At 45.2% G+C, this 18,511-nt stretch overlaps 2 protein-coding genes across 3 annotated transcripts in view; both read right to left on the minus strand.

Annotated features, from left to right (window-relative positions):
• Positions 1 to 1,115: 1,115 nt before the first annotated feature.
• LOC139534070 (transmembrane protease serine 9-like) lies at positions 1,116 to 8,531 on the minus strand. 2 transcript variants are annotated; one of them, XM_071332764.1, is made up of 13 exons: positions 8,360 to 8,531; positions 8,163 to 8,264; positions 6,115 to 6,298; positions 5,952 to 6,027; positions 5,638 to 5,827; positions 5,305 to 5,444; positions 5,035 to 5,188; positions 4,909 to 4,947; positions 4,488 to 4,707; positions 2,128 to 2,303; positions 1,903 to 2,001; positions 1,585 to 1,721; positions 1,116 to 1,319 (listed from the first exon to the last, which is right to left on the minus strand). In XM_071332764.1, the coding sequence occupies exons 1-13, from the start codon at positions 8,418 to 8,420 to the stop codon at positions 1,155 to 1,157; spliced, it is 1,743 nt and encodes a 580-aa protein (XP_071188865.1). In that variant the 5' UTR covers positions 8,421 to 8,531; the 3' UTR covers positions 1,116 to 1,154. The 2 variants fall into 2 exon arrangements, with proteins under 2 accessions (XP_071188865.1, XP_071188866.1); XM_071332765.1 differs by having other exon boundaries at positions 2,146 to 2,303; positions 8,360 to 8,518.
• Positions 8,532 to 8,696: 165 nt separating this feature from the next.
• The window catches only part of LOC139534069 (protein O-mannosyl-transferase TMTC1-like), a 103,651-nt gene continuing 93,836 nt past the window's right edge, over positions 8,697 to 18,511 (minus strand). Inside the window, exons 13-19 of the mRNA XM_071332763.1 lie at positions 18,044 to 18,146; positions 17,804 to 17,939; positions 17,571 to 17,715; positions 17,284 to 17,421; positions 12,553 to 12,675; positions 10,027 to 10,104; positions 8,697 to 9,880 (exon numbers count right to left, since the gene is read on the minus strand). Coding sequence (XP_071188864.1) covers positions 9,758 to 9,880; positions 10,027 to 10,104; positions 12,553 to 12,675; positions 17,284 to 17,421; positions 17,571 to 17,715; positions 17,804 to 17,939; positions 18,044 to 18,146 — 846 coding nt within the window. The 3' untranslated portion in view covers positions 8,697 to 9,757. The remainder of the gene's footprint in view (positions 9,881 to 10,026; positions 10,105 to 12,552; positions 12,676 to 17,283; positions 17,422 to 17,570; positions 17,716 to 17,803; positions 17,940 to 18,043; positions 18,147 to 18,511) is intronic.

The raw sequence follows: 18,511 nt of genomic DNA on the forward strand, positions 1-18,511 counted from the left end.
CCGGATTTCTCCTCCGTTTCGCTTATCTTTGTTGAAATCTATTAACTTAGCTATATTGAATAATCATTGTTTATCTATCCTAATTCACTCAATGTGGACAGCTTCTCAGCCCGGTGTGGTTTCTCACTTGCTATGGCCACAATAGAGCTCCACAGTGGAGGTGTCATAATACCCATAAAACCTAGCGGTCAAAGAGGGAAATGGTTCCAATTGTTTTTCCACCATTCATTTTTTCCCATAGGGAATTTTAGAAACACTGAAAAGTCACCTCGTCCTAAAGAGATTTACACTGTTATCAACATGTCACGCCAGGGTAAGCCTACATGAAACACAGCTCTTATTTTAAGTGTTGGAACCATTTCTTTGTTTGACCGCTAGGTTTTCTGGGTATTATGACTCATACGGTGGTACTCTATAGAGCTGCCATCTTGTAGTCCTAAAACTTGGAAATAAATAAAGACATCCCTATGGGAAAAATTAATGGGGAATGAACAGGGTTTTGGAAAACACACAGAAAAAGGTCTGAGGTCAACACAGGCTTATGATATCTTATATGTTTTGTTTTATGAGATAATAGCAGTCAATTAACATGACATTTATGATGCGTTTATCCGCGTGCCACGCACGCCCTTCTGAAACAAAATCATTGAGTTATATAGAGATCACAACGTTGTATCTGTCCCACTATGGCTTCTGTGAGTGCACGGGCACTGCCATTGAGGCCATCTATCTCCATTTTGAAGTAGTCAATGTACTTCTACAAGTTGGTAAACAAACTGAAAGGGCCCTGTGTCGTTTGAACAGGTATAAAGCCTTGGTTGGCGATTTGCTGCCACTTGCAGTTATGGAATGTTTTCGGAGTATAATTCATTGGCTGATTCCCTGATGACCTGGATGGAATTATGTGATTCTTCCTTAACCCATAGCAAGTCCCACTCAGTCCCATCTCTTTGACAAACAATATGAAGACAGAAATACAGTGTGCGACAACAGTCAGATGTGTGTGTGCCCGTCACGTTCTTCTCAAACCTATTGGAACATCTAATTGTGATTGCGACATACACCGTGTCATTGTGGGGCTTTGCCTTTACACAAGTCTGAAAATGAACACTGGATCAAAAATGTTATTGTTTATTCCGTTATGTGAAACAAAGTCAGATGTCAGTGGTTATGTTTGTGATCCAGGAATGATAAGCCGATAGTCGGGAGAAGACTGCTGGTGTGCTGATGTCACAGCTCGGGCTGCCCCATGTGACCACCCCAAAGAGGAAGAAGACCCCATTTATTTTCTGGCAGAGGAGTGGAGCACCAGAGTCCCCCTATAGATAGGGAAAATACTTGATATTTGAAAACATGATACATTAATGTTAAAACAATGTAACTATAACAATGTTGTGAACGTTTGCGTGCACTAGTCCAGTCGTGTGTTCAACATCAACTTAGAATCATTCCTCATTTTTATGAAGACCACTCGTTCACATCAGTAGTGTTAGTACATAGCCATTTTACAACCATTCATTGATCCAAATCGTCACCCAGGTCTTCATGAGTACACCATAGAGTTAACCGTCCCACTATACATACCATGCAGGAGACAGAGCCGGCTGGGTCTGTACACAGCTGGGTGTCCGTGATGAGATCCTCTCCCCAGCTCTCTCTACAAGCGGTCCTGTTGACCAGACCCAGCCTGGCCTGGTGCAGGGTGGCTCTGCTAACCTTCGCTAGGGGGAGACAAGAGAGCACATTATATATAGAGAAGGATGCTGCCTACTTATGATAATGTGTAAGAGCAAGACCGATGAAACACCGTGGATCCAGGAGGAGTCCCTCCAGTTCCTCAGTGGTAAACCAGCCACCAACACGAGAACTTATGGTCAGGAGTTATTATGTTGCTGTACATACGTGCCGATTTGCTGGATCCCCAGCCTGTTGTCACACAGGACCAGCTGTCATCCAGCTTCACATCCTCATGTGGGAGGCAAACTGGAGACACTGTGTCATCTAGGGACATATCATAGAAGAAAACCACCAGAATAAGCATCCTAGATATGTCACATGCTTTAGGCCTGCAAGCCAAGTTAACGGTCCTGTAAACCAATACAATCAGTGAGCTAAAGTAACCCATACTGGAAGAGTATTTGATACCAAATCGAGCTGGAACACTGAGCTTGATGAGTGTGAGGTCAGGGGTCGGAGGGAAGGTTCCGTCGTGGGGGTGGCTGAACACCTCGTCCACCGGGATGGTCTGGGCAGCCATGAACCTCAGGTCGTGACCTCCCAGCACCACGGTGTCAACTGTAGCTCTGAAAGAGAGGAGAGAATAGACCCCAGTAGTCTCGTTTCACTGTCAAGAAATAAAATGAAACCATCTAGTGTTCAGTGAACTAACAATGTCAAATACAGATAGCCTACTCAAATAATTAACATCCAATCACATTAACCGTTACTCTCTCGCGGGAATTCCACTAATGGAGTAAGGCCCGCTTCCATAGAGACACATAACAGCTCTACCAGCAGTACTAAACCTGCACCTGTCGACAACACAAGTTGTTCTGCTTCCACGAGCACATACAATGCTAGCATCAGTAATTCTACATGTGTTGCTAGCCAACCTAGCATGTACACTGACAGTTGTGAAACATGCAGCCAAAGACATGTATAAAAGCAATAGATACCATTAATAAGAAAGGGGCTAGAAGTGTCTTATATGCTGAGCTACCAATTGGCTAGGACAGGCAGGCCCCATAACATTGTGGAGGACTTAATTCTTCCTGCTGCCGCAGATATGGCTGGGACAATGCTGGAGGAAAAGGCCAAAACTACACAGATAGCCTTCATCAAACAGCACTGTTTCACGACACATCAGGAGATGTTTTGAAACAATTACTGCTTCGCATACAAGCCAGTGAATTCTATGCATTATTGCTGGATGAGGAGTCAGACGTGGCGGGCCTGGCACAGCTCCTGGTATATGTCCGTTACGTTTATGGGGGGGTCAATTAAGGAAGACATCCTCTTCTGGAAACAACAGGAGAGGATATTATTAAAGTACTGGACAGCTTTGACATCAAATGGATGGTCAAGATGTGTTGGTATCTGTACTGATGGCGCAAAAGCCATGGCAGGGAGACAGTGGAGTGGCAATGCACGTGCAAGCAGTTGCTCCCGATGCCACTTGGGTACACTGCAGCATCCACCGAGAGGCTCTTGCTGCCAAAGGAATGCCTGACAGCATGAAAGACATTTTGGACACTACAGTGAAAATGGTTAACTTTGTTAAAGCAAGGCCCCTGAACTCTCGTGTATTTTCTGAAATACGCAATGATATGAGCAGCGACCATGTAACACGTTTACAACATACAGAGGTGCGCTGGTTATCAAGGGGCAAAGTAATTACATGTTTTTTTTAACTTGAGAGACGAGCTTAAAGTTCTCTTTACTGATCATCATTTTCACTTGTCTGACGAGTTTCTCACACGACTGGCCTATCTGGGTGAGGTTTTTCCTCGCCTGAATGATCTGAATCTAGGATTACAGGGACTCTCCGCAACTATATTCAATATGCGGGACAAAATTGAGGCTATAATTAAGAAGTTGGAGCTCTTCTCTGTCAAGGCCAACACACAGGTCTTTCAATCATTGTATGATTTTTTTGTGTGCAAATTAACACAAGCTTAAGGACTAAGTCAAATGTGAAAGTGAAGCACCGGAGTGAGTTGGGTGCGCAATTTCGCAGGTACTTAAAGAACCCAGTTACTTAACTGGGTTCTTTATCCCTTTCATGCCCTGCCTCCAGTCCACTTACCGACATCTGAACAAGAGACCCTCATCGAAATTGCAACAAGCGGTTCTGTGAAAATGTAATTTAAAATCAGCCACTGCCAGATTTCTGGATTGGGCTGCACTCAGAGTATCCTGCCTTGGCAAATCATGCTGTTAAGACACTGATGCCCTTTGCAACCACGTACCTATGCGAGAGTGGATTCTCCGCCCTCACTAGCATGAAAACTAAATACAGGCACATTGTGTGAGAAATTATTTAAGACTGAGACCCTCTAGTACAACATTGCAGAGTTATGTGCATCCTTTCAAGCACATCCATTAACCTGTGGTGAGTTAATCACAATTTGATGAACAAATAAGGTTTTATATGTAAGATGGCTAAATAAAGAGCAAAATTGTTGATTATTATTATTTGTGCCCTGGTCCTATAAGAGCTCTTTGTCACTTCCCATGAGACGGGTTGTGACAAACACTCATTCTTATGTTTAATAAATGTGAGTTTAATCGTATAGTGCGTGTGGCAGGCTTACAACGATGGCAAAACTTTTGAGAGTGGGCTGACCCTGGTGCTAGACGGGGTACACAGCTGGAGGTTGAATGTTTGAAGGGGTACGGGGCTATAAAAAGTTTGGGAACCACTGATGTAGAGGTTAGATTACAGACGATAGTGTGTGTCCTGTGTCGGTACTTGGTGACTGACTCACTTGCTGTGGCAGTGTTGCGGTACCAGGACCCAGTGGTGGTGGATCAGGGTCCCGCTGCAGTAATGTCTCCCTTTGGACTGCAGACTGACCTGCCAGGGCCAGGAGTTGGCGCACGCCTCTGTCACACTCCCCACCCGCACCTCACCCTCCAAGGTCACATACACCCCTGCCGGGCGGGAATCCAGCCGGCAGGTCAATATCTTACTCTGACCACAACTCTCTGGGAGACAGCAAGAGAGGGTACAAGAGGGTTAGTGGTCAAACTGAATATGATCTGCTGTTTTGATAATGCAATGTTTTGATCAACAAAATAAAATTTGATGTGCTGGCAGTAAGATTAAAATTAATCAGATATTAATTTTTACTCCCGTAAACATTATTATTTCAGGTAGTTAACTAATTTAGCAGTGACATAACCTACCTTCAGTCACAGTAATACCACCAGACACAGACTTTTCACCTGTTAAAAATAAAAGATAATAAATAAATCTCCTGAGTGCTTAAAATGAAGTACTTCTCTAGGGTTGGGCTCCAAGTGTGTACTTACCTTGAATTAATTCATTGATCCAGTCTAGGTAGACCTGTACTTTAGTATAGACCCCAGGCCTCTGGGCTCTACCACAGCCCACTCCCCAGCTGACCACTCCAGCCAACTCATACCTGGACCCTGTGTAGCAGGACAGAGGTCCACCTGAGTCACCCTGCAGGAACAACCACATCACAAGACGAGGATCACAGGACAGACTTTTTGTATGAAAGTAGAATACAATGAAAGGGATAAATACATGAAAGCATTGCCAGGGTTCGAGTTCACTACCTGGCAGGCGTCTACGCCTCCTTCAGGGTCTCCAGCACAGAACATGGTGGGCTGAACTACACCACGGTAGAACTTGTTACAGTCCTCTGGGGACAGGCAGGTCACATTAACCTCCTGGAGTCTGTTGGCACGAGGCCCATCTGAGAGTAGAAGAGTAGGAAGAGGGAGAAAGAGCACACGAAGAGGGGAAAACAAGAAACAGGACCTTCCTCACTGTGAATGATCAATTATGATTTAAAGTCAGTCATGATCCTAGAAGACCATACCTGACCTTTCTTATAAAGAGAAAAAAGGCAACTAAATTTCAAAAAGGAATGTAGGCAATCTACTGACTCTCTCTGGTGGTACCCCAGCCGGTCACTGTGCATTGCTTTTTGGGTTCGATTGGCCTCATCCATATCTCTATGGGTCTCACACACTGGTTGAACACCAGTGGGGTCTTCAGCTTCACCAGGGCAATGTCATGCATCTTTGTCATGCGGTTGTAATCCTTGTGGGTGACTATTTTTGAGATTGCAACCAACTGAAAACAAAAATAAATGTGTGCCTTAACAGGTAAAATGTCAATGCAGAATAGTAATACAGGGGGGGAAAAAAATCGGTTTAATGACTTGAATGTTGTTCGTCCATGTGTGTGTATATCCCACCTGTTGACATTCTTCATTAGGATTCTCAAGGTCGTGTTTTCCCGCCATCACAGTCCAGAAATCCACTTTGTTATACCTGTAAAACGCCATCCATAATCACTTTGATTTCTCTAGCTATACATCTATTCCATTTATTGTTACTTGAACTTCCAGAACTACTCACTGCTTGAAGCAGTGTGCGGCAGTCAGAACCCACTGAGGAGCGATGATGGCACCACCACAGGCTGGCATGGTGGTAAAGCGTAGGGATACCTGCCATGGCCAGGAGTGGGCCCAGGCCTCCACACCACCAATGATCCTCACCTCCATCTCCTGCTCTGGCACGAAGGACCGAACCCCTGCCAGATCTGCAACAAAGCTCAGAGGTTACAGGTTTCTTTATTGGTGTGCAGGGACAGGTTACTCATTGCATCAGGACATGGGGGGGGGCTTAGTTTTAAGTAGCTTAGTATAGCAGTGCATGTCTGGTCTTGCCAGTAGGGCTGATGCTACCAGTGTTTGTGTAGATCATTGTGCGCATTACATATAGCCAGAATAGATTCTGAACCTACGCTTGCTTACAGCTGCCCAAGAGTTTTCCCGGACTTAAATGCTTTAATTACATCAACAAGTTCTTCCTCTGTAATTTGTCCTTCACATGAGTCTCTGTACAGAAGTTAATTTTACATTATTATAGAAAGAAAATCCATTCCTCTAACTAGTGGAGATGGAGGAGACTGAAACGAAAATATATGCTTAAAGTACTTTGCTTCCACTTTCAAAATATTGGTTTGGTGAATTGTGGGTGACTGTCATTTGTAACAAGTTATAGTCAACAACAACAAAAAATAGATTAAATTGGTGCATTTTTCCACATTCCATCCAATTCACTTTATAATATATTACACTTGATCTTTCTTAAGTTCTTCCATTTATTTTCCCTCCAACTTATTCTGTGCCTCCATGTTAGTTTTTATTGACATCTGTACGGTTAGTCCCATTTCCTTTGTTAATACGAACTCTTTTGACCTAAATTGCATTTGTTTTAAAGATTAGTATTGAATGGCCTCTAAAGCCACATTTAAAAGTGTCCCATACAATACGGGATCTGCTGTACTGTACGTAGTGTCGGAAAAAGTAAGTTATAAATTCTTCTGTCCTGGTTAAAAACAAGGTATCATCCAATAGGCTTTGATTACATTTCCAATATCCTCGCCCAGGTGGAAATTCTGTCAGAGAAATGTATACGCCAATTATTTGATGGTCCGACCGCATTCTGTCAGCACTTTATCTTTTGGTGCCAGGGAGAATGACATTAGTCAAGACGACTAGCTTGATTGAGCCTCCGCCATGTAGATCTCACTAGCTCGGGATATTTAAGCCTCCATTTATGCACTAGTTTTAATATATCGATGATATTCGTGATTTCTTTAAGTGCATGGGGATGATAGTTTGTAGTGCGATTTATTTTACGGTCCATCGAGTTATTTAAAACAGTATTATAATCTCCAACCATAATAAATGGAACAATGTATTGCTTGATCAATTATTATATGTTTTCAAAGCAGCATGGTTAATCAGTATTTGGACCATATAGATTAATGACCCAAATCCGTTTGTGGTCCAATAACATATTTAAAATAATCCATCTACCTTCCGGATCTGTTTGGACAATTTGTACATTCAAATCAAAATGGTTAATTCATATCATCACCCCTTTGAGTTTCTATGCCCATGGGAGAAGTATATTTGCCTCCCCCGCCAGTCCTTTTCCCACACAACTTCATCTAAAATTGTTGAATGAGTGTCCTGTAAACAGATATTATTTTCCATCTCTTTAAGCCAGGTAAATACTGATCCGTCTTTTCTTACTGTCCGCTAAACCATTTCAATTATAACTGGCTATACGTATTTAACCATAATGAGACTCAATTCCGTTTATCATAATATGTTTGGAAACATACCATTAAAAAGTACCACAATAATTGAGTGTCCATATAGCTGTACCATGATATTTGCGTCGCTACTAAGTGAACCTCCAATTGTTCTCCACTATTCCACCCGCTAAAACCTACCCCCGCCACCCCAGGTTGGGTTGTAGTCAGTGACAGGCAGATCACCCCTGTCCCACTGGATCCTAGAGATTGGGATCCATCCTTAAAAAGAGCACACAATGCCAACGCCCTCACCTCGATTGTTTTAGGATTCACTGTTAAACGTGTTCTTCCATACCTTCAAATTGAAATCCGCTGGTGAGGGTTGCATTTCCCTCTTCTGTTCCGTTCAATGCACCATTTTGAAGATTCTGTACAATTTCAGTCTGGTTAAGTACATCTAAAGAGAATGGTCAAAAATCACAGAAGCATCCCCATTTACTCAATCAAGTCACTACAACAAAACTAGAACGAAAATCAATGTGTTGCCCTTACCGTGCTGGATTCCAAGCCCCAACACAGACAGATACACAATTAGGAAAACACACATTTTCATCCAAAGTGCATTAAAAAGTTGATTGGTTTAAAACTGATGGCCCAATCGGAATAAAAGTGACACGGGTAAATGACACGTGACAATGTGCCTTTCTACTTTCAAGCACTCATCAGCTTCCCACGCTGCACCTGCCACCATCATCACCTAATTAGATTCCTTAACATGTAATGCACCCACTAGGCCAGATGAGGGCAGTATAGACCCATTTCATATGACTCTTCCATCACAACGATAGGGCAACTTCTATTTATCAGACACCTCACAGCACGCACCGACACCAGTTAAAAAAACATACATTTATTTGTATGGTGCAAATCAATCTCAGTCATTGCACTAGTCAGTTCGTCTTTATCCTGTTGTACATTCCACATCAAACATTCATTCGCGATCATCATAGCAACATCAACAGCAACAAATAATACACAGCTTCAGAAATGTTGAGCGGATCAGAGGGTCAGTGTTAGGCCTTAGGAGGAGTCTATAGACACTAGCTTACTTGTACTTGAGGAAGGCTACGTTGAGCAGACGTTGCTTGCTTCTCAGAGGCTCTGCCATAGCTTGAGGTTAAAAGCACATGTTGTCAATGTGTTCACGGAGCACACTGATACCTTGTCTTAAAGCAGGGCTTATGTATCCCAGGCAAGCTCAGGCTAAGGGGTTGCAGGGACCACATTTGAGTCAAGGCAAGCCCAACCCTAAGCACGGATATACAGTGACTTCAGCAAACTGTCCTTCATGTTGGCAAAATGCAATTTGTCTTCCAGCTAGAATGATATTGTTGGAGCATTTACAGTGAACATGACACCCAGTACATTTCAAAATCTCAACATGGGTTTACTTATGGTTTTGCTCATCAGCAGAGATGAGGGAAGTGATCACAGATTTAGTGCCTAAAAACAGGATTTAACATGAAATTAAATACAAACACAAATCAAACTAAACAAAACATTTTCAAAAGCAGATCAGTTTGTTTGAAGCGTTTTCAGGCTGGGCGATGTGTGGAGCTCGTGGTACTGTCTTAAAGAGAGCTGATCCAGTCCGCTCCAATTTGAAGTGCTGCTGGCTGAATCTCCATCTCCACTCCTTAGGGTCCTCTCTCCATCTGCTTCCCCCAGAATGTGACTCCAATCACAGGCTGAAACCAGCCTCATGCTCCCCTGGAAGCTCCATCACCCCCACTCTGCTTCCATACCATGCAACCCTGTCATGTTCACCATAATCTCACATCATCAACCAGGTAGGTTGACTTAAGGTATTTTTTTAACCGTACTGTTGGGGCATCCAGGGTCCTTGGTCCCCAACTCATGCCCAGGATAGTGCTGTGTCTCTGGGTTAGTCTAGGCCCCGGTCAGCCTCCTCTCCAGCCGGTCCAGCTTGGCCAGGTTCTCCTTCAGCAGCTTGGAGCCAGGGGTTAGGATCAGGGCCCTCTGGTAGTACTGCCTGGCTGCTGCATAGTCTCCCTGCAGTGGATCAAATACAGACATTTATCAGCTCTCATCCTTTGCCGTATATGCTTGATATGCAATTCCGGTATAATCAAAGACTTGATGGCTTGTAAAATGGCTTTTGACGTATGCAAATTAACTCTACTGTGTAGTCGTAGTACCTTGATATGTTGAATTCCTCCCATGTTCATCCAAGCCTGCGATTGGTCAGGTTTTAGTTCCACTACCAGCTTGTAGCTCTGTAATGAAGACCACGCATACCTTAATATAAAGTAGTTACAACCAACGATCACTAGATGGCAGCAGGGTTCTTATGCTCGGACTATAAAGTGAATACGAAGGGAGAAAAGTTGACTTAGAAGATTACGGAAACTTTAAAATCGGCGCAACATGTTGTGTGTCTTTGAACACCAAACACCCTGAAACAATAGAATATGCAATCAAAATACCACAAGCAGACATTGGATCCGTTTCAACATTGTCAACCACCACACCCCAAAGCCCGCATGATCTCAATTGGCCCTGTTGTGCCTTTTCTTAGAAGGGGAACAACACCCGAACAAGAGCTGGAGCCCTGGCGCCCAGCCAAGACCCACTGAGAGAGACAGAACTGCAGAGTTTATCTCTAAAAGAAACCCTGAGAATAAACTGTTCAACATAGCAGGCCTTTGTTGACTTCCTGAACTGAAGAAAGACGGAGAGATGGAGGGAGAGAAAAGGGAGTGAGAGAGTGGAAAGGGAGAGAGAGACAGGGAGGGAGTGGAAAGACAGAGAGACTTGCTCTCTAAGTAAAGAGAGAGGGAAGAGAGACCTGCTGTATAAGCAGAGAGAGTTCAGCACGAGGACAAAACGAAAGAAAGACGGAGGGAAGAGAAAGAAGGTTATCTTAGGACACACACTCTCTCTTGTGAGAAGTGTGGTTGGGGGGAAATGGGCTTATTTGTTGATGCAGATAGTGGAGGAGATATGGTGTTATTTTAGTGACAAGGGGGGAAAGATCAAGGCAGCGAAAGGCCTGGAACGCTGTTTGATGTGATTTTATTTGCAAACTTTGTATCTATTCTCTCTCTCAAGTGTGTCCGCTTGAACAGGAGAAAAAAAGCGCCCGGCGCTTAGAAGATCCACAGGTGCCCTTGAAACGCCTGCAGATAATATACTTCATGTAGGAGATGCAAATCGTGTTGTTTTTAGGGAATATACCTAAAAATATTTTATTTTCTTTATTCCTAGTAGCTTTCGGGGAGATTGGGATATATGCGCCAATTAGTGGTTTCGTTTTGTAAGAGGTAAAGTTTGAGGTTATAGGAAGTTCTAAAGTTATTCACAGAGGTGAAAGGAGAGAAAAGAAAAGACAAGGGAAAAGTGGATAATGAGGGCGAGAGAGGGGTTATGCCGGTGAGGAGGGTGAGAGAGAGGGGTAATGACGGTGAGGAGGGAGAGAGAAAGGGGTAATGACGGTGAGGAGGGAGAGAGAGAGGGGTAATGACGGTGAGGAGGGAGAGAGAAAGGGGTAATGACGGTGAGGACGGAGAGAGAGAGGGGTAATGACGGTGAGGATGGAGAGAGAGAAGGGTAATGACGGTGAGGAGGGAGAGAGAGAGGGGTAATGACGGTGAGGAGGGAGAGAGAGGGGTAATGACGGTGAGGACGGAGAGAAGAGGGTGTAATGTTGAGGAAGGAGAGAGAGGAGAGCGTCAAGCAGGAGACAAAGTTAATTAGGTTGGAGAGGTTGAAACATTAGTGCATGAGGAGAGAGGGAGTCTGAGGGAGAAAAGTATGCAGAGTAATGAGGTGTGTGTGTGTGTGTGTGTGTGTGTGTGTGTGTGTGTGTGTGTGTGTGTGTGTGTGTGTGTGTGTGTGTGTGTGTGTGTGTGTGTGTGTGTGTGTGTGTGTGTGTGTGTGTGTGTGTGTGTGTGTGTGTGTGTGTGTGTGTGTGTGTGTGTGTGTGTGTGTGTGTGTGTGTGTGTGTGTGTGTGTGTGTGTGTGTGTGTGTGTGTGTGTGTGTGTGTGTGTGTGTGTGTGTGTGTGTGTGTGTGTGTGTGTGTGTGTGTGTGTGTGTGTGTGTGTGTGTGTGTGTGTGTGTGTGTGTGTGTGTGTGTGTGTGTGTGTGTGTGTGTGTGTGTGTGTGTGTGTGTGTGTGTGTGTGTGTGTGTGTGTGTGTGTGTGTGTGTGTGTGTGTGTGTGTGTGTGTGTGTGTGTGTGTGTGTGTGTGTGTGTGTGTGTGTGTGTGTGTGTGTGTGTGTGTGTGTGTGTGTGTGTGTGTGTGTGTGTGTGTGTGTGTGTGTGTGTGTGTGTGTGTGTGTGTGTGTGTGTGTGTGTGTGTGTGTGTGTGTGTGTGTGTGTGTGTGTGTGTGTGTGTGTGTGTGTGTGTGTGTGTGTGTGTGTGTGTGTGTGTGTGTGTGTGTGTGTGTGTGTGTGTGTGTGTGTGTGTGTGTGTGTGTGTGTGTGTGTGTGTGTGTGTGTGTGTGTGTGTGTGTGTGTGTGTGTGTGTGTGTGTGTGTGTGTGTGTGTGTGTGTGTGTGTGTGTGTGTGTGTGTGTGTGTGTGTGTGTGTGTGTGTGTGTGTGTGTGTGTGTGTGTGTGTGTGTGTGTGTGTGTGTGTGTGTGTGTGTGTGTGTGTGTGTGTGTGTGTGTGTGTGTGTGTGTGTGTGTGTGTGTGTGTGTGTGTGTGTGTGTAGCCTCCTGTACCTCGAAGGCTCTGTCCAGCTGGTTCATCTCTCTGAGCTGGTTGCCCTTGGAGAAGTGAAGCTCTGCCCTGACAGACATGTCTAAGGGGTTTTGCAGTAGTGCCTTGTCTAGAGCATCCAAAGCCTGAAGGAAGAGGAGAGAATTAGTACACATGTACAGAGGTTCTCACACACACACACACACACACACACACACACACACACACACACACACACACACACACACACACACACACACACACACACACACACACACACACACACACACACACACACACACACACACACACTCCACTTCCATGGTTAGGGATAGACTTCCATGGTTAGGGATAGACTTCCATGGTTAGGGATAGACTTCCATGGTTAGGGATAGACTTCCATGGCTAGGGATAGACTTCCATGGTTAGGGATAGACTTCCATGGCTAGGGATAGACTTCCATGGTTATGGATAGACTTCCATGGCTAGGGATAGACTTCCATGGTTAGGGATAGACTTCCATGGCTAGGGATAGACTTCCATGGCTAGGGATAGACTTCCATGGCTAGGGATAGACTTCCATGGTTAGGGATAGACTTCCATGGCTAGGGATAGACTTCCATGGTTAGGGATAGACTTCCATGGCTAGGGATAGACTTCCATGGTTAGGGATAGACTTCCATGGTTAGGGATAGACTTCCATGGTTAGGGATAGACTTCCATGGCTAGGGATAGACTTCCATGGTTAGGGATAGACTTCCATGGCTAGGGATAGACTTCCATGGTTATGGATAGACTTCCATGGCTAGGGATAGACTTCCATGGTTAGGGATAGACTTCCATGGCTAGGGATAGACTTCCATGGCTAGGGATAGACTTCCATGGCTAGGGATAGACTTCCATGGTTAGGGATAGACTTCCATGGCTAGGGATAGACTTCCATGGTTAGGGATAGACTTCCATGGCTAGGGATAGACTTCCATGGCTAGGGATAGACTTCCATGGCTAGGGATAGACTTCCATGGCTAGGGATAGACTTCCATGGCTAGGGATAGACTTCCATGGCTAGGGATAGACTTCCATAGCTAGGGATAGACTTCCATGGTTAGGGATAGACTTCCATGGCTAGGGATAGACTTCCATGGTTAGGGATAGACTTCCATGGCTAGGGATAGACTTCCATGGCTAGGGATAGACTTCCATGGCTAGGGATAGACTTCCATGGTTAGGGATAGACTTCCATAGCTAGGGATAGACTTCCATGGTTAGGGATAGACTTCCATGGCTAGGGATAGACTTCCATAGCTAGGGATAGACTTCCATGGTTAGGGATAGACTTCCATGGTTAGGGATAGACTTCCATGGCTAGGGATAGACTTCCATAGCTAGGGATAGACTTCCATGGTTAGGGATAGACTTCCATGGTTAGGGATAGACTTCCATGGCTAGGGATAGACTTCCATGGCTAGGGATAGACTTCCATGGCTAGGGATAGACTTCCATGGTTAGGGATAGACTTCCATGGTTAGGGATAGACTTCCATGGTTAGGGATAGACTTCCATAGCTAGGGATAGACTTCCATGGTTAGGGATAGACTTCCATGGCTAGGGATAGACTTCCATGGTTAGGGATAGACTTCCATGGCTAGGGATAGACTTCCATGGCTAGGGATAGACTTCCATGGCTAGGGATAGACTTCCATGGCTAGGGATAGACTTCCATGGTTAGGGATAGACTTCCATAGCTAGGGATAGACTTCCATGGTTAGGGATAGACTTCCATGGCTAGGGATAGACTTCCATAGCTAGGGATAGACTTCCATGGTTAGGGATAGACTTCCATGGCTAGGGATAGACTTCCATAGCTAGGGATAGACTTCCATAGCTAGGGATAGACTTCCATGGTTAGGGATAGACTTCCATGGCTAGGGATAGACTTCCATGGCTAGGGATAGACTTCCATGGCTAGGGATAGACTTCCATGGCTAGGGATAGACTTCCATGGTTAGGGATAGACTTCCATGGTTAGGGATAGACTTCCATGGTTAGGGATAGACTTCCATAGCTAGGGATAGACTTCCATGGTTAGGGATAGACTTCCATGGCTAGGGATAGACTTCCATGGTTAGGGATAGACTTCCATGGCTAGGGATAGACTTCCATGGTTAGGGATAGACTTCCATGGCTAGGGATAGACTTCCATGGCTAGGGATAGACTTCCATGGTTAGGGATAGACTTCCATGGCTAGGGATAGACTTCCATGGCTAGGGATAGACTTCCATGGCTAGGGATAGACTTCCATGGCTAGGGATAGACTTCCATGGTTAGGGATAGACTTCCATGGCTAGGGATAGACTTCCATGGCTAGGGATAGACTTCCATAGCTAGGGATAGACTTCCATGGTTAGGGATAGACTTCCATGGCTAGGGATAGACTTCCATGGCTAGGGATAGACTTCCATGGCTAGGGATAGACTTCCATGGCTAGGGATAGACTTCCATGGCTAGGGATAGACTTCCATGGCTAGGGATAGACTTCCATGGTTAGGGATAGACTTCCATGGCTAGGGATGACAGTGAGGACTTGTGAAGAGCAGAATATAATTTTAACCTAAAAGCCCCAGCAGCCTTGCCTTGACCCCAAGTCAGAGCAGGTCCACTGAGGCCATGGTCCAGTGAGTCCCAGGAGCCGGGCCACAGAACTGGAAACACAAAAGTCTGAGGCTTTTTGGTAAAACCCCTTGCTAAATCCTCATTGGAAATGCACCATGACATATCAGAGAGAGACAGACTCGTCATTCACTGGCTGATGAGCAGAGAAAAGGTCGTCAGAGAGAGATTTTAAAAAATAAAAAAGAGAGTGAGGCTGATTATAGTGGTAGACAGTGTTCTGTGGAGAGAGAGAGAGAGAGAGAGAGAGAGAGAGAGAGAGAGAGGGCGGAAAGCTGAGAGATTTGAAGGGGACAGAAAAGAACGAGGAAGAGAGAGGTGGGAATTCAATGTAATTTACTTTTGCCTCTGGGAGAGAGAAGTCTCATCCTTGAGATAATATATATATCATCAGTTCCCTTTGACAGAAAGAGAGAGAGAAAAAAAGCATGTATAAAACCCCCATTAAGGGGATATGGAGATCGTGTAGCTAACATAACTGGAAGCGTAGCAGTATCCCTGGTGAGTTAGTATGTAGACACTAGACAGAAACACACTAAGACTATCCAAAGGGAGGATGGTGTAATATTCACTCTGTCTTCTGTCTGAGAGACTTAGAGAAAATAAACGTCCTCTAGCCCTACTGATTGCACTGGAATCGTCTCGATCTACTAAATGTCGCGCTTGGTTCATAGAACCATGGCTATGCGAGTAACCTCAGATCTCCGATAAATGCGGTCGTGACAAACAGAGCGCTTTCTTTTTTTCGCCCTACAAGTTCGGCTCTAACTTTTGACCGTCGGAGCTATTAGCTATTATGACCCCATCACCGAAAGCCGTGACTCTCAGCAATATGGACGTACCTGCCGTTTCCCTCTACGGCGCTCACAAGCTGCGCAGGACACGTTGGAACGGACTGTGACAAAATCACATTTGAAAGCAATGCAGATCTTTCTCAAGCATTTCAGTGACTACATACCATAAATCCTTTAGATCGAAAGGTGGCCTCCCTGATTTGACATATCTTAGTGTGTTACTATGTTTATTGAGATAATGGCAGTAAGGCCAAGTTCAACATTTTCATCAAATAATATATATATTTTTGTTTTGTTGATGATACTACCAGGTGTCCTAAAATAGAGAATCAAATAGCTTGATGGACTATGTTATTACTGTCCTAAACAAATGATATGTGTTAGGCCCAGGAGGCTGGTGGCACCTTAATGGGGGAGGACGGCTCGTGGTAATGACTGGAGTGGAATTAGTAGAATGGTATCAAATACATCAAACGTGTTTGAGGCCATTCCATTCGCTCCGTTCCAGCCATTATTATGAGCCGTCCTCCCATCAGCAGCCTCCACTGGTGTTAGGGTAGTTCATATAATAGAGAAAATGCATAGAAAAATTGGTGTTCTGAATAAAAAAGCGATTGGCAATATTTTTATACCCAAGCGGTCCCCAGAGGGGGAAAAAAGGCCTTATCTTGCCGGTCCCTGGCACAAAAAAAGGCCGGTCCCTGCCGGTCCCTGGCACAAAAAAAGGCCGGTCCCTGCCGGTCCCTGGCACAAAAAAGTTTGCTGCTCTAGTCAGCCCCCTACACCACCTCTGTTATTTTAGGAAGGAAGTACTATTTTTAGCAGCGAGGCTAAATCTCAAATAGCACCCAATTCCGTATAAGTAGTGCACTACACAGGGATAAGGGTGCCATTTGAGACACAGAGATTACATCCATTCTGTTAGAGTGTCTACAGATGAGCCCCCAGAGACGGAGGGATGGAATGAGGGATGGAACCAGGGACGGCGGTGGAGGAGGAGGAGAATGTAATCAGGATGGAGAGATGAAGTAAAGGATGAACGATCAGTGTGAACAGAAGGGGATGGGATCCTGTGAGACTCGGAGGAGACATCTAGATGTGATGGGTTTCCATAGCAACCACTGTTTCCGCGGCGATCACCGTTGCTGACCCTGAGGGGATAAGGATTGTTCTGTTTTTCTTGACCGTCTCGGTCCTTCGCCCATCCCCCATCCCCCTCTCTATTCTTCTTACTCTTTCCCGTTCTTTCTTTCAAAGGCAGACACCACAGACCCAAACAACACACTCACCTCTGTGTTGTTGCCTCGTTTGCTGTAGATGGCAGACAGTAGGCGGTAACACTCGATGCAGCTCCCCTGCTTCGATATGATGCCCAGAGTCATCTTCTCTGCCTCTTTAGAGCGGCCTGCCATGGCTAACACTTGTGCCTGTATTGGGAGAGAGAGAGAGGGAGGAAGGGAGAGGGCAATTCAGGGCCAGACATCTGTTTGTGCTGTCCTGGTATGACTGCAGCATGTGGCGCGTACATGCCTGCATGTGTGTGTGCCTGCGTCTGTGTGTGTGTGTTGTGCCTCACCAGAGCCAGCCAGATATCGGTACTATCTGGCTGTAGCGTAGCCGCCTCGCGGTACACCTGCAGAGCCTCCTCATAGCGTCCTGTGTTGTAGTACAGCGCCCCTAGTGGCGTCAGGATGTCCACCTTCCTCGTCACCTGCAGGGCCCTGGGGTCAAAGGTCAGATAGTGTTGCTCTCGTTTTGACTTGTGAATCTCTGCCATATTACCAAATTGGTTGTCACCTCTTAACTCACTTTTTGTACCAAGACTCCGCCTCCTTGTTCTCACTGGAGGAGCGAAGGAGGCGGCCCAAGTTTACCATGGCGACGTAGTGCGCCGGCTTGAGACGCACGGCATGCTGGTAGTGGGCTGCCGCCAGAGCGCCTTCTCCTAATGAGAGACAGAGAGTGAGAGAAAGAGAGGTGTGAGTAAGCAAAAACTTTATTTGCAGACAGATCAACACTCTCCTCTCCCACCAACCCGACAGAACTCACCGGTATCGACCAGAAACACTCCGTAGTTATTATGCAGGTCCGAGCTGTCCGGGCAGCTCTCTATGCCTTGAAGATAAACGTCATTGGCCTCCGCAAACCGCTTCTATAATAAAAAGAATACGAGATCAATAAAATAGTTATATTGAATTATTGAGTATGAGCTGATGTCATGTGTGAAATTGTGGCTACGCTGAGATAAGGTTAGAGAGAGCCTGTGGTAATAGAAGGTTAGGGAGTCAGTGAGTGTGTTTAATTGAACAAGCCAAAATAATGGCGCAGAGACTGGAGTTCCCGGCAGCAAGATTAATGATCTACAGCGAATTTTAATTGAATTCTGAATCCATGGAAAGGGGGGAAGGGGGGATATAGCAGAACTCACATTGCCTAACATGCTCTTACAAAAGTGTGTGTGTGAGAGAATGTGTGTATTTTTGTGTGTGTGTATGCAACCAGTGCATAGATTGAGAC

This window comes from Salvelinus alpinus, chromosome 11 (assembly GCF_045679555.1).
Source record: "Salvelinus alpinus chromosome 11, SLU_Salpinus.1, whole genome shotgun sequence".
In the NCBI taxonomy this organism is placed as follows: domain Eukaryota; kingdom Metazoa; phylum Chordata; class Actinopteri; order Salmoniformes; family Salmonidae; genus Salvelinus; species Salvelinus alpinus.

What these genes read in the sequence shown, in the direction of transcription:
- LOC139534070 (XM_071332764.1), bottom strand. Translation starts at nt 8,420, where the DNA reads ATGAAAATGTGTGTTTTCCTAATTGTGTATCTGTCTGTGTTGGGGCTT. An exon ending in GGGGCTTGGAATCCAGCACG is followed by an intron (nt 8,265 to 8,359) that starts GTAAGGGCAACA and finishes CATTCTCTTTAG; the next exon opens with ATGTACTTAACCAGACTGAA. An exon ending in CAGCGGATTTCAATTTGAAG is followed by an intron (nt 6,299 to 8,162) that starts GTATGGAAGAAC and finishes GCTTTGTTGCAG; the next exon opens with ATCTGGCAGGGGTTCGGTCC.